The sequence below is a fragment of the Delphinus delphis genome, chromosome 13, assembly GCF_949987515.2.
Source record: "Delphinus delphis chromosome 13, mDelDel1.2, whole genome shotgun sequence".
Lineage (NCBI taxonomy): Eukaryota > Metazoa > Chordata > Mammalia > Artiodactyla > Delphinidae > Delphinus > Delphinus delphis.
The window spans coordinates 25,786,324-25,813,854 of record NC_082695.1 but is presented as its reverse complement, the minus strand read 5'-3'; the positions used below and the strand labels follow the sequence as shown (position 1 = coordinate 25,813,854).

General features: G+C 49.6%; 2 protein-coding genes and 1 non-coding gene across 5 annotated transcripts in view; 1 reads left to right on the top strand and 2 right to left on the bottom strand.

Annotated features, from left to right (window-relative positions):
• Positions 1 to 22,714, top strand: part of UBE2L3 (ubiquitin conjugating enzyme E2 L3) — a 44,567-nt gene extending 21,853 nt beyond the window's left edge. For 2 of the 3 annotated variants that reach the window (XR_009521705.1, XR_009521704.1), the window contains exon 3: positions 20,273 to 20,412. Coding sequence is in view for 1 of the 3 variants with exons in the window: in XM_060028494.1 (XP_059884477.1) it covers positions 15,406 to 15,592; positions 20,273 to 20,427 (342 nt within the window). In the remaining 2 variants the exon portion in view is untranslated. Of the gene's footprint in view, positions 1 to 15,405; positions 15,593 to 20,272 lie in introns of all 3 variants that reach the window. The other variant, XM_060028494.1, reaches the window with a different exon arrangement.
• TRNAW-CCA (transfer RNA tryptophan (anticodon CCA)) lies at positions 5,947 to 6,019 on the bottom strand. The gene has a single exon. It is a non-coding gene; the product is annotated as a tRNA-Trp (tRNA).
• Positions 22,715 to 25,382: 2,668 nt separating the features above from the next.
• YDJC (YdjC chitooligosaccharide deacetylase homolog) lies at positions 25,383 to 27,233 on the bottom strand. Its single transcript, XM_060029469.1, has 5 exons — positions 26,996 to 27,233; positions 26,749 to 26,908; positions 26,453 to 26,552; positions 26,199 to 26,376; positions 25,383 to 26,014 (listed from the first exon to the last, which is right to left on the bottom strand). Exons 1-5 carry the CDS (start codon positions 27,157 to 27,159, stop codon positions 25,645 to 25,647), a joined length of 972 nt encoding a protein of 323 aa, XP_059885452.1. The 5' UTR covers positions 27,160 to 27,233; the 3' UTR covers positions 25,383 to 25,644.
• Positions 27,234 to 27,531: the final 298 nt, after the last annotated feature.

Here is a 27,531-nt window from a genome sequence, read left to right as displayed (position 1 = left end):
CTCCCAACAAAGTAAAGTTCTGAATTGGATGACTTTTCTTGGTGAATTCTACCAAACATTTAAAAAATTCGGTTGGTTTCTGATGAGGACTCTTCCATAGCCTTCTTGTTGTGTCCTCATGTGGCCTTTTCTCAGTGCACGGGGAGAGAGAGCAAGGGTGCTCTCTTTTTTTTATTTTGGCCGCACCACGCAGCCTGCAAGATCTTAGTCCCCCGACCAGGGATTGAACCTGTCCCCTCAGCAGTGAAAGCATGGAGTCTTAACCACTGGACCACCAGGGGAGTCCTGGGAGCTCTCTTCTTTTTAGGATACTAATGCTGTCAGATCAGGACTCTACCCTGTGACATCATTTAACCTTAATTACTTCCTTACTCTCTAGCCACACTGGGGTTAGGGCTTCAATATAAGAATTCGGAGGGGACACAGACATTCAGTCTGTAACAGCCACCTCGGTTAAATTTATTCCTAGATATTTTACTCTTTTCAGTGTTACTGTAAGTGGAATTGTTTCCTTTATTTCCTTTTCGGATTCATTGTTGTTCACTGTTAGTGTACAGAAATGTAACTGATATTGGCGTGTTGATTTTGTATCCAGGAACGTTGCTAAATTCATTTTTTCTAACAGTTTGTGTACGAATAATCTTTAGTTTTCTATGTATGAGATCAGTTCATCTCTGAATAGAGGTAGTTTTGTTTCTCCCTTTCCAATTTGGATGCCTTTTATTTCTTTTTCTTGCCTGATTGCCCTGGCTAGAACTACCAAATATTGTATTGACTATAAGTGGCAAAAGTAGGCATCCTTGGGACTTCCCTGGTGGTCCAGTGGTAAAGAATCTGCCTTCCAATGCAGGGGACGCAGGTTCCATCCCTGGTCGGGGAGCTAAGATCCCACATGCTGCGGGGCAGCTAAGCCTGCGTGCCACAACTACTGAGCACATGCACCTCGACTAGAGAGCCTGCGTGCTACAAACTAAAGAGCCCACGCGCTGCAACAAAAGATCCCGCGTGCCAGAACTAAGACCTGATGCAGCCAAAAAAAAAAAGTGGGCATCCTTGGGAATTCCCTGGTGGCAGTCCAGTGATTAGGACTCGGGGCTTTCACTACCGGGGTCCAAGTTTGATCCTTGGTTGGGGAGCTAAGATCCCGCAAGCTGTGTAGTGCAGCCAAAAAATAAAAAATGTTGACATCCTTGTCTTGTTACTAATTTTAGGAGAAAAGCTTTCAGACTTTCACCATTCAGTGTGACGTTGGCTGTAGGTTTTTCATGTTGGCTGTAGGCTTTTTTCATGTTGAAATTTCTTTCTATTCCTAGTTTATTGAGTGTTTCATCACAAAAGTGTATTAGGTTTTGTCAGATATTTTTCTGCATCAATTGAGATGATCTTTTTTCCTCCTTCATTCTATTCTTTTCTATTCTGCACACACATGGTGTGTTGATTGATTGATTTTTGTATATTGAACTATCCTTGCATACCTGGGATAAATCCTACTTGGTCATGGTGTACGATCCTTTTAATATGCTGCTGAATTTCAGTTTGTTAGTATTTTGTTGAGGATTTTTGCATCAAAATTCATATACTTTTCTAATAGTGTCTTTGACTCTGATATCAGGGTTATGCTAGACTTGTAGAATGAGTTAGAAGGTGTTCCCACCTCTTCAATTTTTTGGAAGAGTTCAAGAATGATTGGTGTTAATTTTTTTAATGTTTGGTAGCATTCACCAAGAAAAGCCATCCAGTTCAGAACTTTACTTTGTTGAGAGGATTTTGATTACTGGATTACTGATTCAGTTTCTTTACTACTTATAGGTCTATTTAGATTTTTTCTCAATTCAGTTTTGGTAGGTTGTGTGTTTCTGTGAATTTGTCCATTTCATCTAGGTTATCCAATTTTTTGGTGTACAACTGTTCATAGTATTCTCTTGTAATCCCTTTCTATTTCTATAATAAATGTAATGTTCCCACTTTCATTTCTGATTTTAGTAATATGGATTTCCTCTCTTTTTTCCTTAGTCTAGCTAAAAGTTTGTCACTTCTGTTGATCTCTTCAAAGAACCAACTTGTTTTCATTGATTTTTTTTTCTCTATTTTTTTCCTGCACTGTTTATCTCCTCTGTAATTGTTATTACTTACTTCTTTCTTCTGGTTTTGGGTTCAGTTTGTTCTCTTCTCATTTTTTAAGGTATTCAGTTAGATTATTGATTTGAGATCCTTCTTTTTTTGTTGTAGGCATTTACAGCTGTAAATTTTTCTCTGGGCACTACTTTTGCTGCATCCTTAAGTTTTGATGTCTTGTGTTTATCATCTCAAGGTATTTTCTAATTTCCCATGTGATTTCCTTTTTGACCAATTGGTTGTTTGTGTTTAATTTCCTCATACTTGTGAGTTTTCCAGCTTTCCTTCCATTATTGATTTCTAGTTGTATTCCATAGTGGTCAGAAAGATATTTGTTGATCTTCTGTCTTGTTCTGTTATTGAAAGTGGGGTATTGAAATCTCCAACTATTATTTTATAACATATTTCTCCCTTCAGTGCCATCAATTTTTGCTTCATATGTTTTGGTTCATAATTTGTTAGTTGCGTATAGGTGTATAATTGTCATATCTTCTTGATGGATTGAACCTTTTACCAATATATAATGTCCTTTGTGTCTTGTACTTTTTCCGTCATTTACTTCTAACCTCTTTGTGTCTTTGTATGTAAAGTGAATCTCTTATAGGCAGCATATGGGTGGATTGTGTTTTCTTATCCATTCTGGCAATTTCCATCTTTTAAGTGGAGAGTTTATTCCATTCACATTTCAAGTAATTGCTGACAAGAAAGTATTTGCTTCTGTTATCTATTTGTTTTCTGGATGTCATGTATGCATTTTGTTCCTAAATTCTTCCATTATTGCCTTTTTTGGGTATTTAGTTGATTTTTTTGTAGCATATTATTTTGATTCCATTCTTCTTTTCTTTTCTGTATGCCTGTTAGTTATTTTCTTAGAGGTTACCTTGGGGATTACAATTAACATCTTAATCTTTTAACAACCTAGTTTGAATAATACCAACTTAATTTCAGTAGTTACAAACACTCTGGTCCCATATATTTCCATTACCCAACCCCTCATATTGTTACTGTCGCAAAGAGAAGTTACAAACCCAAAGTATAATAACCAATAATGTTGGGTTTTATATTATCTTGTATAGTTTCTTAACCATTTTTCTTTATTTCTTTTTATGGCTTCAAGTTACTGTCTAGTATCTTTTTGTTTAGCCTGAAGACTCCCTTTTGTATTTCCTTTACAGAACATCTACTAGTGATGAATTCATTCCCTCTTTCTCTTTTAGATTTTTTTATCTGGGAATATCTTAATTTTGCCTTCATTTTTTAAAATTTTTTTATTTTTAAATTTTTTCTGACCATGCCACACAGCATTTGGGATCTTAGTTCCTTGACCAGGGCTCGAACCCGCTCCCCCTGCAGTGGGAGTGTGGAGTCTTAACCACTATACCACCAGGGAACTCCCTCACCTTCTTCTTCTTCTTTCTTTTTTAAAATTATTTATTTATTTACTTATTTTTGGCTGCATTGGGTCTTCGATGCTCCACATGGGCTTTCTCTAGTTGCATTGAGTGGGGGCTACTCCTCGTTGTGGTGCTAGGGCTCCTCATTGTGGTGGCTTCTCTTGTGGAGCAGGGCTCTAGGTGCACAGGCTTTAGTAGTTGTGGCACATGGGCTCAGTAGTTGTGGCTCGCGGACTCTAGAGCACAGGCTCAGTAGTTGTGGCATACAGGCTTAGTTGCTCTGAGGCATGTGGGATATTCCCAGACCAGGACTCAAACATGTGTCCCCTGCATTGACAGGCGGATTCTACCACTGCACTGCCAGGGAAGTCCCTCGCCTTCATTTTTTTTTTTTTTTTTGTGGTACGCGGGCCTCTCACTATTGTGGCCTCTCCCGTTGCGGAGCACAGACTCCAGACGCGCAGGCTCAGTGGCCATGGCTCACGGGCCTAGCCGCTCCGCGGCATGTGGGATCTTCCAGGACCGGGGCATGAACCTGTGTCCCCTGCATCGGCAGGCGGACTCTCAACCACTGCGCCACCAGGGAAGCCCTCGCCTTCATTTTTGAAGGATAGTTTTTGCTGACAGTCTTTTCCTTTTAGCACCTTGAATGTGTCCTCCCACTGCCTTCTGGCCTCCATTCTGGTTAGAAATCAATTGTTGCTGCTTTCAAGTTACTTCTCTTGCTGCTTTCAAGATTATCTCTTTGTCCTTTGATGATTTGACTATCTTGGTATGATCTCTCTGAGTTGATCCTGCTTGCAGTTCATTGAGCTTCTTGGATGTGTAGATTCATATCTTTTATGGAATTTTGAATGTTTGGGGTCATTATTTTTTTAAATATTCTTTCTGCCCCTTTACTCCTTATCCGTTTGTGGGCCCCCATAATATGTGTGTTGGTGTGCTAGGTGATGTCCCATATGTCCCTATGCTCTGTTCACTTTTCTTCATTTTTCTGCTCCTTAGATGGGATAATTTCAATTATCCTAACTTCAAGTTTGCTGACTCCTTTTGCTTGCTCAAGTCTACTACTGAATTGCTCTAGTGAGTTTTTCATTTCAGTTATTGTATTATTCTCCAGAATTTTTGTTGAGTCCCTTTCTATAATTTCTGTGTCTTTATTGGTGTTCTCATTTTGTTTAGACATTATTTTCCTGGCTTTGTTCAGTTTTTTTGTTTTTTTTTTTTTTTGGCTGTGTCGGGTCTTAGTTGTGGCGTGCTGGCTCTTCGTTGTGGTAAGTGGGCTTCTCTCTAGTTGTGGTGTGTGGGTTTTCTCTTCTCTAGTTGTAGTGCATGGGCTCTGTAGTTTGCAGCACTCAGGCTCTCTAGTTGAGGCTTGTGGGCTCAGGAGTTGTGTGCGGGCTTAGTTGCCCCACAGCATGTGGGATCTTAGTTCCCCAACCAGGGATCGAACCCACATCCCCTGCATTGGAAGGCAGATTCTTTATCACTGGACCACCAAGGAAGTCCCTGGTTTTGTTTAGTTTTTTGCCTATGATTTTTTTTACCTCTTTGAGCACTGTTTTTTGGGGGTTTTTTTGGTTTTTTTGGCCACACAGCTTGCAGGATCTTAGTTCCCCAACCAGGGATCAAATCCGGGCCCATGGCAGTGAAAGTGCCGAGTTCCAATCACTGGACTGCCAGGGAATTCCCTTTTTGAGCATTTTTAAGACAGTTGATTTTAATTCTTTGTCTGGTAAGTCTAATGTCTGGGCTTATTCAGAAATAGTTTTTGTCAGTTTTTTTTTTTTATCCTTTAAACGGGCCATACTTTTCTGTTTCTTTGTATGCTTTGTGATTTTGTTGTTGCTGTTGAAAATTGGACATTTGAATATTATAATGCGTAAATCAGATTCTCCCCCTCCCTGCAGGATTTGCTGTTCTTGAGTGTTAAAGGCTTCTCTTGTGTTCCACCAGTGTTTTGACTGAAATTTCCTTGAATGCCAGGAGCTTAAAAAAATTCTCTCAGTCTTTGCAGATTGGTTCTGTGCTAGGGTACTTCTTGAACATGTAGCCAGGCCAGTTACATTTCTGCCTTCTTCACTTCCTGCTTTCCTTGAGCCTATGGTTAGCTGGTGGTGAAAGCTTCAGATCTTCTCAGTTCTTTTCTTAGCGTGTATCCTGTCCTAGGCATATGTGTGACTTTCTCAGCTCTGCAGTGTACCTGGGTGCTTCTGAATGCCCTGATATCCCTGGGTTTCTCTGTGGCTTTACCTCCTTGGCTTTATGCAATCTGTTGTGTCTCACCTGCCATCCTTTGCTGTAGGCAGCTGTGAGTTTTTCATGGCCTTACAGTCTTTTATTTATTTATTTATTTGGCTGCTCCGGGTCTTAGTTGTAGCACATGGGATCTTTGTTGCAGCATACAGGATCTTTAGTTGCAGCGTGCGGGATCTAGTTCCCTGACCAGGGATCGAACCTGGACCCCCTGCATTTGGAGTGCTGAGTCTTAACCACTGGACCATCAGGGAAGTCCCCTACAGTCTTCTTGAGCAGTTCCTGTGCTTTTCCCATGCTCTGTGGGTTCTGAGCGAGGCAAAACAGAGCACCTGTGTCAGCCCTCCGGGTAGCCCTGGACTGGTTAGAACAGACAGACAGTAATTTGTGACTAAGGTCTGCTCTGCTTCTCTGGAATGGAGGGCCTGGGTCCCACGTGGTAGTCAGAGGTGGCCATCATTCACCCATCTTCAAGATGCCTGTCTCCCAGCCAGGGAGCGGCCAGGCTAAGGGCAAGTAAAGTCGACACAAAGCTTTCCTACTGTGTTTTAGTTGCCTTTTTCTTGATTCTGCATTCACAGCCAAAGGTTGCTGTAAACCTTTGACTGTTTTCCAGAGTTCTGACAACGTTGGTTCTGACGGTTTCTGCAGTATTTTGTTTGTTTGTTTCTATGGAAGGATGGGAGTTTGGAGCTGCCTGCTTTGCCATTTTGCTGATGTTACACCCTAAATTTTTCTCTTTTAATCAGGAATGAGTGGATTTCATTAAAGGCCATATTACTGTCAATTAGGTTTTGTGGTGTGGGTTTTCAAAGTGGCCTGTTAATTAAGCCCCTCATTGCTTTCTGGATTAATTCCCCCTTCATTACAATGGACTGTTTTTAAATGTTCCAGTGTATTAAATTTCCTAGTCTTTAGTGTGCTTGCATCTGTGGTCATATGTGAGATTGGATTGTGTTTTCTGTGTTTAGTGGATTTTTTTTTTTTTTTTTTTTTTTTTGCGGTACGTGGGCCTCTCACTGCTGTGGCCTCTCCCGTTGCGGAGCACAGGCTCCGGACGCGCAGGCTCAGCGGCCGTGGCTCACGGGCCCAGCTGCTCCACGGCATGTGGGATCTTCCCGGACCAAGGCACGAACCCGTGTCCCCTGCATTGGCAGGCGGACTCTCAACCACTGTGCCACTAGGGAAGCCCTGTTTAGTGGATTTTGATAGATGGTTATACTGACTTCATGTATCAAGAAGTAGAAATTTCATTCTTTTTTCTGTGTTCTGATTTGCTAATTTTTGCTTTTATGGTAATTTCTGCTTTTATGTTTTGTCTTTTGTTTTCCTTGGTATTTGTTTGCTCTTTGCTTTTTTTAAATTTATTTATTTTATTTGTTTTTGGCTGCATTGGGTCTTCGTTGCTGCATGTGGGCTTTCTCTAGTTGCGGTGAGCGGGGGGCTGCTCTTTGTTGCAGTACGCAGGCTTCTTATTGTGGTGGCTTCTCGTTGAGGAGTATGGGCTGTAGGCACGCAGGTTCAGTAGTTGTGGTGCGTGGGCTCAGTAGTTGTGGCACATGGGCTTAGTTGCTCCGTGGCAGGTGTCATCTTACCGGATCTGGGCTCGAACCCGTGTCCCCTGCACTGGCAGGCAGATTCTTAACCACTGCGCCACCAGGGAAGTCCCTCTTTGTTCTTTTCTAACTTGATGATTTGAGTGCTTAGTTCTTTGGTGGGGGGTGTTCATCCCCAGTTGAGTTCCTTTCTTGCCTGGGCTGCTCCCTACCCATGTCATTGTCACCCTGGACTTACAGGGGTGCTGCTGCTGGTTTTACCTTTTATTGAGAAGGTAAGACATGCACACGTGAAAACGTTTCAACAACGACAGTGTCTTTCTTCTGTCTGTGCCTCTGTCGCTCATTTGTAAAAGGAGCTGGTAAATGCCTGCCTCTTGTCAGTGTGTAGTCAGACTGCCCTGGATTTCTCTGCCTTTGGGCTTCAGAAGCACAGACTTGGGAGTCAGCTTTGTATTCCTGAGGCCTTGCATCTCCAAAGCTGTGTCAATAATTGTTTTTAAAATGAAATTGAGTTTTGTGGAGAGGCCTCCTACCGCCCTGGTGGTCACTCCACCAGCCTGTTGGGAGAGGACGCAGTCTCTCTGCCATCACAGTGTCTCTGGCCTCTGCACTAGCCCCGAGGCTCGCGCACCAGGTTCTGCTGAGCAGAGTGTTTTTGGGAATGAGCCTCAGGTACACCGATCACATCCCATTGCAGAAGCTGTAACTGCCTTTGCCTCCGTGCAGGCCATTCCGTCTCACAGGTTCTTTGAGCACCTCACAGGCCCTGGCTCCCCCACCTGGGCTCGGGCCCCAGCCTCTTTCGAGGAGCTTTTGCTCCCCTGTCCTGGGGCTGGGCTGCTCAAAGCTGACAATTGTTGAGGTAAATACCTGCTTGTTAACTTTCAGAGAGAGAGGCCTCCTCTTCTGTTCGTGAAGCCGTGTGTACCCCTTCCAACTGGTCATCCTCCTGCACCTGCGTCTTCCTGACGCTCTCTATTCTCTGGTCTCAGTGAATCACTCCCTCCTCTCTGTTCCCTCCACTCACAATTCATAGTAGTGAGGTCGCTTTTGACTGCAAGTAAGGAAACCCCCCACTTAGCGTGGCTTTGAAAAGGGAAAGTTGCTGCCCCTGACAGAGTCCTGGGGCAGGGGCTCTGGACTGGCAATCCAGCGGCTCGGCGAGGGGAGAGCACAGACCTGCATGGGCTTCACAGTTTCCCGGAAGGAAGAGACGGTCTCTTCTTTTCTCTCTCTCTCCTTGAACTTTTTATTTTGAGATAACTGTAGATTTTCATGCAATTGTAGGAAATAACAGAGATTCCCCAGTAGCCTTCACCTGTTGTGCAACTGTAGTGCAGTGCTGTAACCAGGAAGTGGACGCTGATCAGTCCACCAACCCCATTCAGACTTCTCCATCTGTGACACGTGTGTGTGTGTGTAGTTTGGTGTGACCAAAAACAAAGACGCCCATCCCAGGGGCCCACCACAGACCCCTCACTCCTCATTATCCAGAACCAGGACACGTGGCCACCCCTGGTCTGTCACTGGCCGAGGTGTGGGCAGTACCATGATGGACTGTGCTGTCCAAAAGGAGTATACTGCAAGCCACAGCCGTGCTTTTAAATTTTCCAGAACTCCCATTAAAAATGAAAATTAGGGAATTCCCCGGCGGTCCAGTGGTTGGGACTCCGCGCTTTCACTGCTGAAGGCCCGAGGAGGGTGTGGGTTGGATCCCTGGTCAGGGAACTAACATGGAAGGAAGGAAGAAAGGAAGGAAGGAAGGGAGGGAGGGAGGGAGGGAAGGAAGGAGGGAAGAAGGGAGGGAGGGAGGAAGGAAGGAAGGAAGGGAATTAAACAAGTGGAATTCACTTTGGTAAGTATTTTACTTAATACAGTATATCAAAAATATTTTCTACATGTAATCAATATAAATAATTGTTAACTAAATAGTTTATTCTTTTTTTTTTGCACAAAGTCTCAAATCCAGGTGGTATTTTACGCTTATAGCACATCTAAATTCGGAAGAGTCCTGTTGCAAGTACACAATAGGCGCTTGGGCTGGTGGCCACCATATTGGATGGGACAGGTGTAGACCAGTCAGGATTTACCCCGGTTCACAATGAGGGGGCAGCATGGACGGAAACAAAACTGGGATTTTGCCAGCAAGGAGACAGCGGGAGCAGCCGTTGGCTGGACAGTCCGTTGGGGTCAGCTGTGGTCCAGCCCCCCTCTCTTTGGGGCTCCTCAGAGGGCTAATTCTGCTTTATAACTGGTGGTGTGGGTGTCGTCTCAATGAGTTCTGGTTCAGGCAGAGACCTTTATCTGTTTCCCTCCCACTTCCTGTCCCTAGCACTGTGCATTACACAGAGTAGGCGCCCCACAAACATTCTGTAAGTTATTGAATTTGTAGTTCTCAGAGAGCCTTGGAAACTATATTTTGGTGTGTGCAGGTGGATTATTTGTGCAGGGTTGTCTCTGTTTCTTGTTCATTAGATGCCAGTAGCCACCTTTGTCATTGGGACAACCTCAGGCATTTCTAAACCTCTCCAGGAGGGACAACACTGTCCTCAGTCGAAAACCCTGTTTCTGAGTTAGCTTTGATTTCCTTTTTAACAGTTTCATTGAGAGTCACAAACCCTGCATTTCATGCATTTAAAGTGTACAGTTATTCAATGGCTGTTAGTATATTTGCAGAGTTGTTTCTCCATCACCACAATTTTAGAACATTTTTTATTACTCCTCAAAGAAACCTCCCCTTGTTAGCATCACCCCCAGTCCCCCAGGTGTAGGCAACCACAGATCTACTTTGTAGATTTAGCTATCCTGTATATTTCATATAAATGGAATCATATAATACGTGACGTTTTGTGTCTGGCTTCCTTCCTTAGCGTAATATTTTCAAGGTTTATCCATGTTGTAGCATATATTCGTACTTCATTCCTTTTTATTGCCAAATAATATTCTGTTGTAATGGATATATCATAGTTTGCTTATCCATTCACCAGTTGATAGGTATTTGGGTTGTTTCCTCTGTTTGGCTATTATGAATGATGTTGCTATGAACATTTGTGAACAGGATTTTATGTCGACAAGCGTTTTCATTTCTTTAGGATATTTAGGAGTGGGGTTGTGGGTCCTGTGGTCGCTTTATGTTTTTGGTAAGGAAGCGTTTGGGTCCAGACACTCTTCACGAGTGCAGCAAGTTCTCGCCTGGCAACGGGGAGGGGGTAAGGAAATTGTGTTGCGTCTGATGGTGGAATACGCTGCAGCCCTAGTGAAGGCATGGGTGCGCCGAGGGCGGGCGAGTGGGTGCTGCCAGCAGCAAACCGCATGCGTGTGTGTGCAGGAGTGCCGCGTGCCAGGGCGCTGGCCCACACCACACGTTTTCTACAACAGACAAGGAATTCTCCGACGTTAGTAGTTCTGTGGCTGGGTCTTAGAAAGCGAAGTGATCTGCCCCACGCGTGGGCGGGCACAGGCTGCGCTCCCAGAATCCGGGTCCCTTGACCAAGGAGTGTGCTGACTGCTGTGCGCCGCAGGCTGTGTTGTGGACACGCTCAGCCCTTATCCTGGGGTGGAATGTCTAGTACTACTTTTTTGGTGTGAATGTTATATTTCTATGAGAAATAACAATAAAGCTACTTCTTTTCTTGAAGGGAAGGTGAATCATGCCGTGAAAGGTGCCTATGAGTTCAGAGGAGGGAAAGTTCCTGTGGAATTCCGTTTTATTGGAGACAGCGATTTTTTTTTTTTTGCAATATTCAGTGTGCTTTATTGGGTTTTTAAGAAAGCATTTTGAAACTTAGTGACCAACCTAATTTCTTTAGTTTTTTTCTTTGAAATTTATTTTACGGAAGTGTAGTTGATTTGCAATGTTGTGTTTCTGGTGTACAGTAAAGTGATTCAGTTATATACATGTATGTATTCTTTTTCATATTCTTTTCCATTATGGTTTAGAGATTGTGATTTTAAATTTAGGTGTAATTCATAGGGTAGTTTGGTCATGAAAGATTGGAAAATCTGTTCTAAAAATACTTCCACAAATGTTTATTTTCAAAGAGAAAATGATGGAATTTTTAAATGTCAGAGTATTCATTGACAAAGAGCTGTACTGTGAAAAGTGCTAGGAACCCAATTGTTGGAAACAGTACAAAGAGGTCATCTTCAGAAAGCAAAGTTAGCAGATGATGACTCTGCTCACTGTGCAGACTTGGTAATTCAGGCAACCACGAAGAGATAAGAGAGAATGAACACTTAACAGTTACAGGGCATGAGAAGACAGTCTGTGCTCAGAGGCCAGGAGCTTTTCCTGCCTTTCGACCAGGCCCTCTAGTGGACTGTGAAGGTTAGAGCGCAAGGAAGCCCGCCTTCCCATCCCTCTGTAACTGGACCCCGGGGCAAGCAGCCTGAGGGTGGGTCTGGGCCAGGCCTGGGTAGACGTCCTCGGGGCAGCCAGGCCGGGCTGTGTTCCTTGTGGGTGAAGGGTTACCCCGCGGAAAGGACACCGCTGAGGGTTCTCCACCGGCCAACACACGTGGTCGATCATCAGTGGATCCATCTAGGAGCTGCCTGTCCACATCAGTCCAGCCACGAGTCCCGTGTGGTGTCAGATCGCCAGCTGGGCATGCGCCATGGGGACTTGGTGTGGCTGCTGGCCAGGTCAGGGAGTGGCTGCCAGAGAGCTGTGTGGTGTCCTCCCTGAGCCCCAGGGAGAGCTGCCACAACGGTGACACAAAACTGTGACTGATGTACAATGGTGGAAGGACTCTGGGTCTTCAGTGGATTAAGAGATGTGTGGGGTGCGGTGGGGTCTCAGGGTTCCTCAAGGTTGCCCTGGGGAGGAAAGAGCCGGCTTGCCTGCAGGCCAGGAGTGGACCCGTGGGGGAAAGGCCCAAGGGGTTTGGAGGAGCCTCCTCTTGGCCTTAGTTGCTCCAAAGTGGCTTTGTGCCTGGGGAGGGTGGGGTGAGAGCCGGGAGGGGCGGGGGGAGCCAAGGTTTGCACTGTCCTTGCGGGTAGCTCTCCATGGCTTGTGGAGAGGACCATCTGAGGCAAATTCCTGAAATTTTGAATACTATTTTTCTACCACAAAGCCGTGTTTTCTCATTGAGGCCCCTTCTAGTTTCTGAGCTGCCTTCCCACAGAATAAGTTTAACTCTAATGTGTGGAAAACTCACGTGTGGCACTTAGGCCTTTATCCACAGGGTAGGTACTGTGTTGAATTTTTGCACACCCCCTTCCACACAAATCCCTGGGGTTTTGGAGCCACTCCTTTGGTCACCCCGAGGCCTGGACAGGGATAGAGTCTCCGAGGAGTTAAGACACGCTCCCTGGGCGGCGAGAGGTTCAGCCTGTCCTGTGTCCTGTAGCGAGAGAGCTGCTTCTCCTGACTTTTTGCCCATGTGCAGCATGCAATGTGGGTGGCTTCTACCTCAGGGTCACCCCCACATGACAGATGTTGGGGAATGTCCCGGGCTTGCCTGGCTGGCCTGACTCGTCCTTGTCTCCAGCTCCTGGCACATGGCCCAGCACGCGGCGGGCCCCAGGTGGTTGGTCAGTCCTGGGTGATGGTTGAACATATCTGGTGGGTTTCAGCAGCCAGGGTCATCCAGGAAGGCTCTTTCCGTGGCTGAAGCCGGTCCCTTCTTAAAACCCCGAAGCAAAATCTCCGTGTCCCCGTGGGCTCGTTGGTAATGGTGAGTCTAGCTCTCCTAGGTAGTGAGCAGTCAGGACAAGGCCTGGGAGGAGTCCGCTGCCACTTTAACTTCTGGACAGTGTTCTAGACAATTCTGTGTTCCCTAAAGAAGGGATTAGGGAAGGTTTTGTTGGGGTGAAAATGATTTCCCAGTCCAGCCATGGCCCACCCCCTCCGGGTGTGCATGGGTCTGTCTCCTCACCCAGGTGCAGCGCCCGAGGTGTTGACATCTCCTCCCTCACCCGCTCCTGAGGCACCACCTTCCTGCCGTGCATCCTGTAGGTTCATCTTCCGACCATGGATCCAGCTGCTCGATTGGGTGGTTCAGACCCCTAAACTCAGCCCCAGCCTCCTGTCTTGCTCCATGCTGTCCCCTCCAAGCCCCCGCCGTCCTAGTTTTTAGTCCTCTCTGCTGGGAAGGCCTCTCCCACCCCTCAGCCTTCCCTAATTTTACCCTTCTTGGGTGGGGATAGTGTGGGGACCTGACGTGTGCTGGCCTCACTCCCCAGCAGAGGAATCCTATTTGCTGGAGAATATCTCATCACGCTGGGGCTTGAGGAGGCAGCGCTGTGCATTCCTGGGCACTCAGTGAAGCTGGGCCTTCTTTGAGTGGGCTGGGACCCTGGAGAGCTAGAGTCCGGGGCTGGGAGGCCACAGACTGGAGGGCTGGCTCAGCTCTGGACGTGGAGGCAGAGCTGGAGAGAGGCTGGCCTCTTTCTCTTGGGGCATCTCTCAGAGGCTCCTGGGCCATCAGTGTGCAGGCCCTGAGGGATAGTTCTCTGAGTGGTCCTAAGGACACAGGGGTGGGGCATGGTTCTGGCCCTACCTGGCGACCAGCTAGGGGCCAGCTCAGCTCCTCAGGGGCCAGCCGTACAGCTGAGTGCTGGCTTTATTCTGGAATTGTGGCCACCTCTTTGGCCTTTCAGCACTTGGTATGGTCTGGGTTGGGTTGTTATTTACCCCTGGTGTAACTCTTCATACCTTCAAAAAAGATAAAGAGATATTTGCAAAAGACATTATCTGAAAAAGGGCTGTTAACCCCAAATGTACAAAGAACTCTTAAAACTCAATAACAAGAAAACAAAGAACCTGATTTTAAAATGGGCCAGGGACTTCCCTGGTGGCGCAGTGGTTAAGAATACTCCTGCCAGTGCAGGGGACACGGGTTCGAGCCCTGGTCTGGGAAGATCCCCCATGCCACGGAGCAACTAAGCCCGTGTGCCGCAACTACTGAGGTCCATGCACCTAGAGCCCGTGCTCCGCAACAACAGAAGCCACCACAATGAGAAGCCCGTGCACCGCAAAGAACAGCCCCCGCTCACCGCAACTAGAGAAAGCCCGCGTGCAGCAACGAAGACCCAACGCAGCCATAAATAAATAAATTTATAAATAATAATAATAATAAAATGGACCAAAAATCTGAAAAGACTTCTTACCACAGAAGACATACAGATAGCAAATAAGCATATGAAAAGGTAGTCAACACCATATCATTAGGGAATTACAAATTAAAACTACAGGATGCAACTACACACCTGTCAGATTGGTGGAAATCCAGAATGCTGACAACACCGAATGCTGGCGAGGATGTGGAGCAACAGGAACTCTCATCAGTCCTGGTGGGAATGCAGAATGGTGCAGCCACTTTGGAAGATAGATTGGTGATTTTTTACAAAACTAAGCATATCCTTAACCTACAATTGTGCTCCTTAGTATTTACCCAAAGGAGATGAAAATAATATGTCCACACAGAAACCTGCACACGGTTGTGGATAGCAGCTTTATGCATAATTGCCAAAGGCAACCAAGCTGACCTTCAGGAAGTGAATGGATAAACTACATCGAGACAATGGATTAATATTCAGTGACAAAAAGAAGTGATCTAACAAGCCACAAAGGAACCTTAAATGCATATTACTAAGTGAAAGGAGCCAGTCTGAAAGGGCTGAATACTGCATGATTCCAACCATAGGGTATAATACTTCATACAACCCATTCAGTGTCCAGCACCGAGAGTGAGCCCTGCTGTAGACTGTGGACTGTGGGTGATGATGTGTTGGTGTCAGTCCATCACCTGTAATGCGTGTACCACTCTGGTGGGGGAGGCTGTGTGTGTGTAGGAGTTCTGTACTTTCCTCTCAGTTTTGCTGTAAACCTAAAACTACTCAAAAAAAAAATGAAGTCTATTAAAAAAAAAAAAGGTAAAGAGGCCAGGGCGTCCATCTCAGACCCTTTCACAGTTTAGCAGACATGTTGCTCTAGAAATACAGATTGATTGTTGTTCCCCTGAAGGTGACAAGGCTTCAGTTGATACAACCTCTTGAAACAAAGTAATTTTTCCAGTGAACAATTAGAACATTCCTGTCTCAGCTACAGGTTCACTCCGCCCTCTTTCCTTTCCCTCCAGGACAACCCTCCATATGATAAAGGGGCCTTCAGAATTGAAATCAACTTTCCAGCAGAGTACCCATTCAAACCACCGAAGATCACATTTAAAACGAAGATCTATCACCCAAACATTGATGAAAAGGGGCAGGTCTGTCTGCCGGTAATTAGTGCTGAAAACTGGAAGCCAGCAACCAAAACTGACCAAGGTAAGGCGTCTCCTCGTGTCTTCTGGGGACACTGCTGCGGGCAGGGCCTTCTAGGTCCCTTCTGACACCACGTCGCACGGAGTCCAGAGAAATCCTATAGCACTGACCACCGTGTCCACAGAAGGCTGCTGTGGTCCCACTGTTCCATGGGCTTGGCGCATCTCAGCTAAGCTTCAGCCCACGCAGGTGTTCTTGTGCTCGCAGCCCAAGGGGGACCCGCGCAGACAGACCAGACCAGCGCTCACTCCCAATGCAGGGAGGGGTGTGACCCTGTCCCTGGGAGTGTTCGTGAGGATTGTGGGCTGCCTGGGGCGGGGGGAAGTGGCCTCACACAGCAGTTAGCACATGGACTCAGACTGGAAGGGGGAAGGGAGGGTGTTGAGGGCCTGCGGGCTTGAGCCGGAGCCATGTGGCAGGCCACAGGATGCTGGGGTGTCTTGGGAGGGCACGGCCAGACTTGAGGGCAGTGTGCCCACGTGAAAGCACACAGTCAGCCTTAGCGGGCCTGGAACTCCCTGTGTGTCCCTGGGTCTGGGTGCCCTCATTTTTCTGGGAAAAGTACTTGATTCACTACTGTGGTCGCCCCCCTCTTTTCCCCGGCAGGTGACTAAACTTTGTTATAGACTGTGTCTAGTTTTTATTCTTTTGTTTTGTTTTGTTTTGTTTTGTTTTTTTTGCGGTACGCGGGCCTCTCACTGTTGTGGTCTCTCCCGTTGCGGAGCACAGGCTCCGGACACGCAGGCTCAGTGGCCATGGCTCACGGGCCCAGCCGCTCCGCGGCATGCGGGACCCTCCCAGACCGGGGCACGAACCCATGTCCCCTGCATCGGCAGGCGGACTCTCAACCACTGCGCCACCAGGGAAGCCTAGTTTTTATTCTTAATTCTAGAATTTTCTTTTGCAATCCTAACCTGATATTTTTGGTGGCTTTCCTGTAAGTAACTCCCTGAACCACTTACAGCCTTTTTAGATTAAGGAGAATGGATGAGGCTGGAATTGGAGAGGCTGCAGGTGTTTTTTTTTTTTTTGGTGACTGATATACACAGTCATTTTCCAGTGGAACCCCTGAAAGAGTCACTGAAACATCCACCATGAAAGGCATCCACCAGGCTCCCACAGCTGAGCAGCAGAAAGCAGTGGGTACCAAGCGTGGAGTCACAGTGGAGGGGTCTCCAGGGGGCTTGGTGCTTGGTCGTGCCCAAGCTGATGTCTGTAAAAGATTGACAGAGTTGTTCTTAAGCACACAAACTCCTAGCTGTGTGTAAGCCTGCAGTTGCTGCATTTGCTCAGGCGGCCAGACCACAGAGAGTTACGGGTCTCCTCCCTCACCTGAGAATTGGGCGCAGGTACCTGTGCTCTGCCCCTCTCTCTGCCCACAGGGCAGGCTGCCCAAGAGGGCTGTGGCAGCACCGGTCCTGTTTTCAGCTTCAGGTCTCAGTGAGCAGCCAACATGCACTGCTTTTCCAGGTTGTGGGTGCTTTTTTCAAATAGTCAGATAAACCTAAGAGAGGTTTTTCATTCTTTTGTACTTGCTGACTTAGGTTTTGAAGTTAAAACTTTTATCTTAAACACGGTGCTGTTCTACATGCAGCACCGGGCAGAATTGCTGTTTTGTGATCGGAGACAGGGTTTCTCTCTAGATCATTCTGTAGATTCGTCCGGCATGGCCTTGAGCTTATCCTCACACACTTCAGGAATGTCGTCCCTGGCACTTGACAACGTGTCCCCCGTGTTTCAGTTACCTGTTACTGTATTACAAACCATCTCAAAACTTAGTGGCTTAAATTAACAACAGTTTATTATTTCTATTTCTGTAGGTTGACTGGGCTCAGCTGGGTGATTCTATAGCTGGTCATTCCTCGGGTCACTCATGGTTCACTATAATTCAGCATTCACAGCAACTTTTTAGTGGATAACTACTGCAAATAATGAGAAGCAACAGTATATGGAATGTCCAGAATAGGCAGATCTATAGTCAGAAAGGAGGTTAGTGTTTGCCTGGGGCTGGGGGAGGGGTCTAGGAAGTGATTACTAAGGAGAGTGGGTATTCTTTTAGGGATGATGAAAACGTTCTGGAGTTAGATAGTGGTGGTGTCACACGATTTTGTGAATACACTAAAAAACAACTGAATTGCATACTTCTCAGAGAGTTTATTTTTTGGTATGTGAATTATATCTCAATTTTTAAAAAGAAAGTAAAGCATTAAAAATTGAGCAAAAATAGGAGAAAAGTCAAGAAACAAGGCAAACCTGTATCATACAGAAAGGTGGTAGGAGTTGGCAATAATAACAATAACCAGAAGAACGGATGTGAAAACAGAGTTTTCCTCAGCAGTGTGTCTGGTTCTGGTACATATCTATCAACAGAGCAAGGGCTTTGTTTGGTGGTGAAAGAGATTCGCCATATGAAATATAGTCAGTGAGGAAGCCTGTATAATACTGACCTCTATACTAACCAAACAACACAGCAACAAAATTATATAAACAGAAAAGTCAGATTCATAAATCAAATGTTTTAGTCCCCCCATACCCATTTGCTGTCTTATAACAAATCAAGTAGATAAACTTTAGAAAGAGGACTCAAATACAATAAACAGGATAAGATTAATAAACTTACCCTTCATAGCACAATCCATGGAAGACCACTGCATTGTACGCCTTCATGTATGGGGGAAGGTATGGGTCACATTTTACTCTGAGAATGGAGCCCACTGGGTCCCCATGAAAAGGGGCGAGTTACAGATACGGTTTACATCCTCCATCACAAACTGTCAGAAAGAACAAAAACAAGGAAATTTTATAGACTTTAGTCTCTGATCATATACAGTGAGAAAGGAGGTAAGTTTTGATAATGTTTTTAAGCCCCTACATTTTGGAGGGGGAAAGATCCTTCTGAGTAGCATTTGGGTCAAGGAAGAGATCAAGAAGCCAGGGCTCGATCATTTGTAAAACGTAATGAGTGTGCCCCCCCGTATGTGAAAGTGATGGATGGGGCTGTGGTTGTGGTTTGGAAAGCGTTGTAGCTGTCAGTGTTCTCACTGTGGAAACAAACGAGCTCAGCTGGGTTTTCTTACAGTTTACAGGGGTAGAGAAAGAATGAAGCACTCATCAGAACTACTTAGTTAACTTGAAAATATTTAAAGCAAGTTCTCTGAAAAGAATTAGACAAACTGCAAACTTGCAAAGTGAATTATCTTTTGAAAAGCACGTCTTAACGATGAATGTATTTGATGCTAATACATTAGGTATTAAGATGATCATAGTGAGAAGCAGACAGCCTGAGTCTCCATAATGGAGGAAAACTTGAAAACTCATCAGTGTCAACTCTGCTACAGAACCATTTCTAATCCTGGAAAAAGATGGGAAACCACCTTATAAATGTGCTATAGGGCAAATGTGGTTCAGGTTTCCCAAAAGTTAAGAACAGCAGTCTCACGGCTGAGCGTGGTGTGGAGAGTCTTGGAGTGCAGTGGGCTGGGGTGCCTCAGAGATGCTGAGAAAGAACCACTCGGAAGAGTGTTTGTTCCGGTGGTTGCTTGCTCTTGCCGGGAAGGAGGCAGCATAGGTGCTTATTTCATGTTTATGGATGTGTGCCTTCAGTTTATGGCAAGTGAAAGTGATTTTCCATAAGAGTTACTAATAGTTAACTTTCCTTTAAAAAATATTTTTGATGTGATTTAAAGAAATATATTAAGTAAATAATCACTTAAGCTCCATGTGGATTTGTGACAGACAAGGAGAAACTGAAACAAAAAGCTTTTTTAACCCATTCCTTGTAATACTGGGGTGAAGAGCGTGGGCTCCCAATAAAGGCACCTGGCATTGGCAGTCCAGAGGAGAGGGGCCTTTTTGCTGGGACAGTGGGGGTGCTGGTCCTGGTGGGGGCTGGGGGGAGTCAGGGGACGTGTGTGGGAAGCCTGGTGGCTGCATGCACCCCACTTCTGAGGAGTCCAGGGGTTCCTGGACCTTCCATACTTCCCCCTCCTCCACCCTCCACTCCCTCCTGGCCCTCCTGTCCAGGGCTTGCCGTCTCGCACATCTGAGCCTGACTGCCCTTTGGGGGAGCATTGTGGAATCCACCCTGAGCCATCCGTGTGACTTCCACCTCTGGAATGGACTGTGCAGTGCTGATGAGGGCTACAGCCTCCCAGTGGTTAATGCAGGGTGGTCGAGTGAACCTTTCTCGGCCGTTCAGAAGCTGCTAGGGGTCTTTCAGGGTGGGCTCATTATCCATTTACACAGTGCAGGCCTGTCACACACCCTGAACCTAGTGTAGTGCTGGGCACATTGCCCAGTCCCTGCCCTGGAGAAGCTTCACCTGCATGAGAGTGGGGGTGTCAGTGGTGGGCCTGGGTCTCCAAAGTTCAGGAGAGGGGTGAGAATGACTGGGGACTGGGACATCCCCAGTGTGTCAGTACAGGAAGGGTTCCTGGAGGAGGAGAAAGAGAACGTGGCATCAACTCTGTACGGTTAGTTATCTACTGTAGTGCTGGCTCTTTGTCCTCTATCACTTTCTTCTCATCATGGGAATGATGGGTTGAGTGCTGGTGGTTAGAATTTTGCATGAATGGGAGGCCGCTCTGTCTGAGAAGCATATAGACATTTAATCAGAGCTGTGTTTCTTGCCATGCCCCTTCCAAGGGCCTTCTAACCAGCGGTGCCTTGTCCTTTTCTTGGCAGTCATCCAGTCCCTCATAGCACTGGTGAACGACCCCCAGCCCGAGCACCCGCTCCGGGCTGACCTAGCTGAAGAATACTCTAAGGACCGTAAAAAATTCTGTAAGAACGCTGAAGAGTTTACAAAGAAATATGGGGAAAAGCGACCTGTGGACTAAAATCTGCCGCGATTGATTCCAGCAAGTGTGAGCAGAGATGCCTAGCAGTGCATTCAGACACCCCACAAAGCAGGACTCTATGGAAAATTGACATGTGCCACCGCCTGGCGTCTGCTTGTGGCAGTTACTAACTTTCTACAGTTTTCTTAATCAAAAGTGGTCTAGGTGACCTGTAAAGAAAGGATTAAAAATTTAAGATGTTCTAGTTCTGCTTTCTTTGTTTTAAAAATCACTGCTTCAGTCTACTTTAAAAGAATGGTGTTTCTTTTGCTGTCCAAATTTATCCAAAATCTTCAGTTTACATTTAGCCCATAAGGTTAAAAAAAAGTTGTGGTTCCCCTCTTCCCCTGCCCTTGCAACTCCCACTTTTTGCATTTAGTTTGTTTTTCACTCACTTCCCCAAACCCAGGCCCCACCTCCCGCCGGGAGGGGCAGTGGAGGCCTCTGCGGCTCCTCTGCTCCCCTCCTTGGCACGCGGCCTGGTGTGGGAGTCGGTTAAGTTTCTCTTGACTCTGATTTATAATATCCTTTTAAAAAAATTAAAAAACAAGCAAACAACCATCTCCACTCCCACCCCCTCCCAAAAACAAAGCTGTGGAAAGGGAGGCCTAGCTCTGCTGTAAAACTCTGGCTAATGTTACCCCAGTAATGCTGACCAGATTGGCAGACCCTGCCGTCCGCGTCATGATGAACTCCACCTGGGCCGACCTGCTTAGGGAGACCCCCAGCACCAAGTCTGCGGCAGCCCCCAGGGGTGTGCCAGCCAGAGCACGGTGCACTTGTGGGAGGAATTTTTCACCAGAGAGGCTCCCGAGGCCACAGGTTGCCATTCCTCCCTGCAGCTGTTCTAGAAGATGTCCAGGTCCCTGCGGACAGTGCTAAAGCCAGAGTGTCTACTTGAAATTCCACGCTCACCTGTCACCAACGTGTCCACCCGACGTAGCTCAGAGCTCACCCTCTGCGTCCTCAGTGCAGCAGCCCCACCGCGGCCCTTCCTCAGCACGTTTGACCCTCTGGCAGACTCCTCTGTCACCGGCACCAGCCTGGGGTCGCCAGCGCCCCACTGGCCCTTCCTCTGGAGCATCCAGACGGCCCAGCCCAGGAACAGGACGGCCTCCCCCTCCCACTGGACTCATGGCCTTCGCGGAGTCAGGCTCCACGTGAAGCTCACTCAGTAATATCCTTTACGTGTTTTATATTGTTTTGACTGCCTTTTTTTGTAGAAATAAAAATTGACCTTAGAATTTATCATCAGATGAACTTGTAAGGATTTGAATGTTAATGTCTTTTCGAAGGAAGTGGGACTGTCCCTGAAGTAGAGTCCTTGTCACTGACACCCAGGGGAAGCTAGTGGTCCAAGCACTGTGTGTCACCACCTCCACTTCTGCCACTGGTGGCTTCCCTTCTGGGCGCTCCAGGGGCTAGATCCTGTGGAGAAGATGACTTAAACTTGGCTTTCTGTTTTAATTTTAGTTCTATAACTTGAGGTCTTTCCAGGCTTGCAGACCTGAGGTGGCTTGTGTGCAGAGGTGGGGTGATGGTGGGTGAGGCCGCATACGTGCAGCCTGCAGCGGGTCTCATGAACGCAACTTCTTTAGTCCCAGGTATGCAAGAGGCACGTTCTGGAGCCTCCCGTGCGCCCGGGCTGGTGAGGGCGCCGGCCAGCACATCCACGTCTGTCTCTTCATTAGCAGAAAGGCGATGATGGACTTTATTTCACTCACACGCAGATTTGTAATAAAATGCCAAATTCTGTCAGAAGCTATCCAGATAAGCCACCATTTGTTCTCGTCGCTTCTCTGAATCCAGAAATATTGCCATTCCTGGAAACTGTCCCATTGCTTCGTATTTCTACCAGCGTAGCTCTGCCCGCCCATCGCCCCCTCCCTTCTCTGCTCACCACCAGGAGGACGTCCACCATGGTCGAAGCCGGCGGCCCCTCAGGGACTTGCATCCCCTGGCATCACAGCCGGGGTTCGCCCATCAGCAGGGGCCTGGCCTCCGAGAGCTGGGTGGTGGACGGTCCCTCCCTCCGGCTGGGCTCCTGCTCTACCAGCGGGCACTCCCCGAGCCCTTGGGCAGGCATGAAGCGTGCCAGCAGGCGCCTTGCTGCTCCGGGGCCAGACAGCTGGATCCCCCAGAGCAGGGGAGGGCTGTGATCACCACACCTCCGATGGGCCCCATGGGAATACACGCTCCTGCCCGGTCCCCCCGCCCTTCCCCCTATGGCGGGGACTAGGCTTTCTAAGATGCTGCGATCTACTCTGCTGCCCTTAATAAAATGCTCTCGGACACTCGTCTGGTCGTGTGGGTCTCTTCCTTACTGGGGGTGGGCAGTGCTAGTGGCTTGGGGTCTTGGGCAGGTTCTTCTGGCTTTCTCCCCATACCTGGCCTCCAGGAGAGGTGCACAGAGGTGTTCTGGCCATGCTGAGGGAAGCAGAAAGGGCTGCAGAGACACCCTTGGGTGTCTGGGGAGGGGAGAGTGACCTCTGTATACGTGTCACCTCAGCCACATTTAACGGAGGAGCAGACTGGGGCCCTGAGGAGGGTGCTGTCTGGAAGAAGTTCAGGGAGCTGGTGAGGGTATGCCCAAGGGAGGGGCTGGGCCACTTCCTTGAATAGCTCCAGCCCAAACCCACCTCCGAGTCTCCTGACTGCGACTGCAGCCCTAGTGCTGACTCAGCACCAGGCCAGCCAAGGCCCTGACACTTATTGTCAGCTGAGTCCCCTGCTTGGAGTCTGACACCAGCTGAGACCCTGACAGCTAGGTCTGCAGTCCAAGAGGGAACTTCCTGGGGCAAGTTTCTGGGGCACCAGAAAGGAAGGAGGCTGGGGGCCTGCCTTGATCATCAGTAGGGACTCTGCTCGTCCTAACGCTGTCCTAACTCTCAGGACAGACCCACGGGCACCATTACTCTGCTTTCACAGAGGAGGAAAGTGACTCGGTCAGGGGCCTGTGCTGTTACAGCCTGGCTCCAGTGCCCTCGCCTCCCACGACTGGCTCCCTTTGAGCCCAAACACAGCCACAGACCCTCCCCAAAGCCTGTGAGACCCTCTCAACTCCCTCCACTCGGTGGCCACCGTCCTCTCACCTTCCTCATTCTGTTCGTTGTTCAGCTCGAGATACGCAATGACTGCATCACCTCGGCCTGGCTTCTGGCGCCCTCCTGCCTCCTGGGGCTCCTCTGGCCAGGGCCCACCCCACAGGGGGTGGCCTCAGCCCTGCTCTCGCTGTCTTCCCTTGGCAGCATGTCCGTGCCGCACCCTGCAGAGCTGCACCTGAACCTCAGTCCTCCTGCCCATCTGCACTGGCTCCTCCTCACCTGCTTCCCTCATGCACGAGGGGGAACGGCACACCTGCCCCAGGAGCAGAGCTGAAGGTCTGATCTTGCACAGCACAGTGCCTGGCCCAGGCTGCACTTGGTAGATGGCTGTTTCCTGGGTGCTGGCAGCCTGGTCTCCTGGTGGTGCCGTGTGGGCTGTCACCAGAGTGGAAGTCTCCTCAACATCACAGAGGCTTTGTCCCCATGCTTTGCTGTGTATTCCCACCCCCGACTGCAGCCCGGTCACAGGACTGCCCCCATGTGTGTACCAGACCGTGAGCTCCTTGCAGGCTGTGTCCCAGCTCCCAGGCCTGGCCTGGCATGGAGCAGATCCTCCGTGCCTGATGAACTGGTGGCTAACAGTAAACCCCTAGCCTGGGCCGTCCTGGGGCACAGCAGGTTTTATGTGAAAAATACCCCATCTCCCTGGTGGGATGCCAGTGGCCAGCCTCGAAATGGGCCCTCTGCCTTCTTGTCCCTTTCTCTGTTCTTCAGTGCCCATGGCCTAGGGCTGATCTGGGCCCTTATCTCTGCTGCTCCCTCTCTGGCTCCCTGAGTGACAGTGGCCACTCCCACAGCTTCCTCCAGCATCTGTGCAGACCCCCCAGTCTCTCCCTTGTCACCCACACCTCTCTCCTGGGCCCTGGAGCCATACAGCCAGCCCCTCCTCTCAGAACAACAGACCCGCCTCGAGGGAGGTGCCTCTGTGCTTGCTGCCCAGCTCCAGCCAGCAGCCTGTGGGAGCACGGCCAGACCCCAGCGGGCCAGGGCGGGGAGGCCAGGGCCACATTCACAGCCATTCCAGTTCACAGCCCTGGATGAAATGGGGGAGGAAAGGGCCTGCAGCTGGAGAAGTCAAAGTCAGAGAAAGGGTAGGGGTAGAGGATGGAGCCAGAAAGAGCGGGCTGAAGCCACCAGTCAAGGGGATGGGGCCCTACCCTCACCCCTTTAGAAAGTGCAGAACTCTTGGCCCTGGTTCCATGCTTGGTACAGACTCAGGCCCAGGGCATGTTGAGTAAATGAACAGGCAGCTTCACAGCTCTGCTCCCCTACTATCTCTAGATCTTCAAAATGGGGGCACCGGTGCCTGCACACAGGCACTATGATGTGAGATTACATGAGACAAGAAGGACCACATGGGTTTCCATCTGCTCCTGGCATCGCCTTGATCCAGGCCACAGGAGCCCCGGTCACAGGGCATCTACACATCACCAGGGGTGCCATTTCCGTAGAAGACCATCCCTCCTGGAAAAACGTAAACACACTCCTGCAAGTTTGTAGGACCTCCTCAGACCCATCCCCTAGGATGGCAAAGGGCTGCTTGCTTCGAACAGGTGATGTCTTTAAAGTCAAAATTGAGATGATAATATGCCTCCCAAAAAGTAGCCTAGTGAGACATTCTTCCAACCCCTCACTCCCCTCCTCCTACCCACCCCCACCAAAAGAAAAGAATAAAGAGAGCCTAAGCATAAGCAGCGCCAAAGGTGGAGGCACTGCAGATCTTTTCTGGAACAGTGACCTCAGTGGGCCCCAAAGGAGTTTCGTGTCCTTCTTGTGTCTGGGAAGGTTTCCCGGGCACAGTCTATAAACACCCAAGTTTACAGGACATGTTACTTTATTAATACAGCCATCTCTGCCCTGTGCACCCAAACAAGGAAGATGCTTACACAGCACTGTGACCCCCCCCCCCCATGCTTGGCAGGCCCCAGGCCCAGAGATCACGGCTGCCTCCTGCAGCCAGAGGGCTTGCAGAAGCTCTGCCGCCACTCTGAACCATGAGGACCTGGGCACAGAGGTGGCAGCATCCAGCCCGGGAAGTCACAGCCTGCTCTGGGACCCAGTTCCCTTCCTGGGCACCAAGGGACGTTAATGCTTGGCTGTCTGCCGGGGAGGGTCACAGTGGGGAGGGCTCCAGAAAGGTTTCCAGAGTGGCTTCGCTGGGGGTCCCCTCTCCGGGCCTCTTGGAGTCTAGCTCGTGGAGGGTGCAGAGCTGCACGCCGTCCTGGGCAAGCTGAGCCCACAGCACCGGTGCTGTGAGGACACGCAGCTCGTGTAGGCGCTCCCAGGAGCAGGAAAAGGCATCAGGACCCTCACTGCTGCCCCCAGCCGGAGGCACACTCGGATAGCCGGGGTGTGCCATCAGCTCGGCTGTCACTGCGCGTCCAGTGGGTATACCCTCCAGGGCCCTAGCCAGTGCCCCTGACACGTGGTGAGCGGACATGTGCCGGCCGCAGGTGCTCAGGCCCACGAAGACATCGGTCCACCTGTAGATGCCGGGGCATCAGTGGCACGGCTGCAGGCCGCAATGGGCAGGGGTAGGCCGTGGGCGGGACGGATCTGGGGTGGGGACACCACCAGTCGAGGATGAGAAACGGACACAGCTGGCCAAGGTGAACGGCCAGCTGGACACACTGGGACCTGGGCCCGGCAGGGGGCAGGGGGCCTTACCGCAGGCCGTGGCGGGCAAAGGGGCCCATGGCGGCGCGGGCGTCTTGCTCCACTGCGCAGGCGAAGGCGCGCGCTGGGGCCTCGAGCCAAGCGCAGCCGCCCACCCCGCGCTCCATCGGCAGCCTAGTGAAGCGCACCCCGCAGGCCTGAAGCGCCTCGGCGAACACCTGGCACACTCCTGCGGGCGGGGCAGAGTCAGGGAGAGGCACGTGCAGCACCCCCCCACCCCGGCCTGGGAGCACCAACCCACGCACCTGGGAGCACGTGCACGTGCTGGTGCCCGTCCACGTGAGTAGGGTCCCTGCCCAGTAATTCCCGGAAACGGCTCAGCTGGGCCTCCAGCTCTCCTCGAACCTGAAGTAAGAAGGTGATCGGCACACAGAACGTCCGGAAGCAGCTACCCAGAAGGACCCCGTCCATGTGGTCCCCTGTGATCGCCCCTGTGTTTGAACCAGTTAGGCATCCAGAGCCCAATTCTGCGCACGGTACCCTCGGGGCGGAGCTTTGGGGGAGTCACCACGAGCATCTTCCTGAAGCCGCACCTCCGCACCTGGGGCAAGACCACCTCTCCGGCGGCCACCGCCTCCCGGAATCCCATCTTGCCGAGGAAGAAGCCTTCGGGGCCGAGCAGCGACGAGGCGCCGTGGCGGGCCGGGCCCACGGGGCGGCCCTCGGATAGGTTGGCGTGCAGGCCCGTGGGGATTCGGTGCCTGCGGGCGGAGCGCGAGCGGGAGCACCGGAGGTGCGGGGCGGCGGCCCCCAAACCCGCCCGGACCCTGCAGGGGGCCGCTGCTCACCTGCGGGCCAGCTCAGCCGCGCTCTCGGCGGCCGCGCCGTTGACCAGCAGGGACACGCTGGTCACAGCTCCCGCCAGGAAGGCTTCTACAATGCCCTCGTCGCGCCGCGGGCAGTAACCAAAGTCATCTGCCGTGACCACCAGCCGCACACGGGGCCGGGCCATGGTCCCTCCACCAGCTGTTCGGGCCCGTGGGACTAGGGCCGGACAGTCCAGGCCCCGCCCCAGACGCGGCCCGAGGCCCCGCCCCGACGCACGCGCCCGGCGCGCCCGCGCTTTAGCCTTTGTTCTCGCCACCTGCTGGTTCCGGGGATCCCTGCAACCGCCAGCCACCCAAAGTGCCCCGCCCCACCCGGACCGCGGCCCGGTTTATGGCAACGCGAAACTTGCAGTGACTGCAGAAATGTTCAATATGAAAAACGGAAAAATAAACCTGAAGAAAAAAAAATCTCTTACCCTCCCCCAAGATCACCACCGTTCACTTTCCGGGTACTGTCTCCCGGTATTTTCTCTAAGCAAATAAATACACCCAAGTTT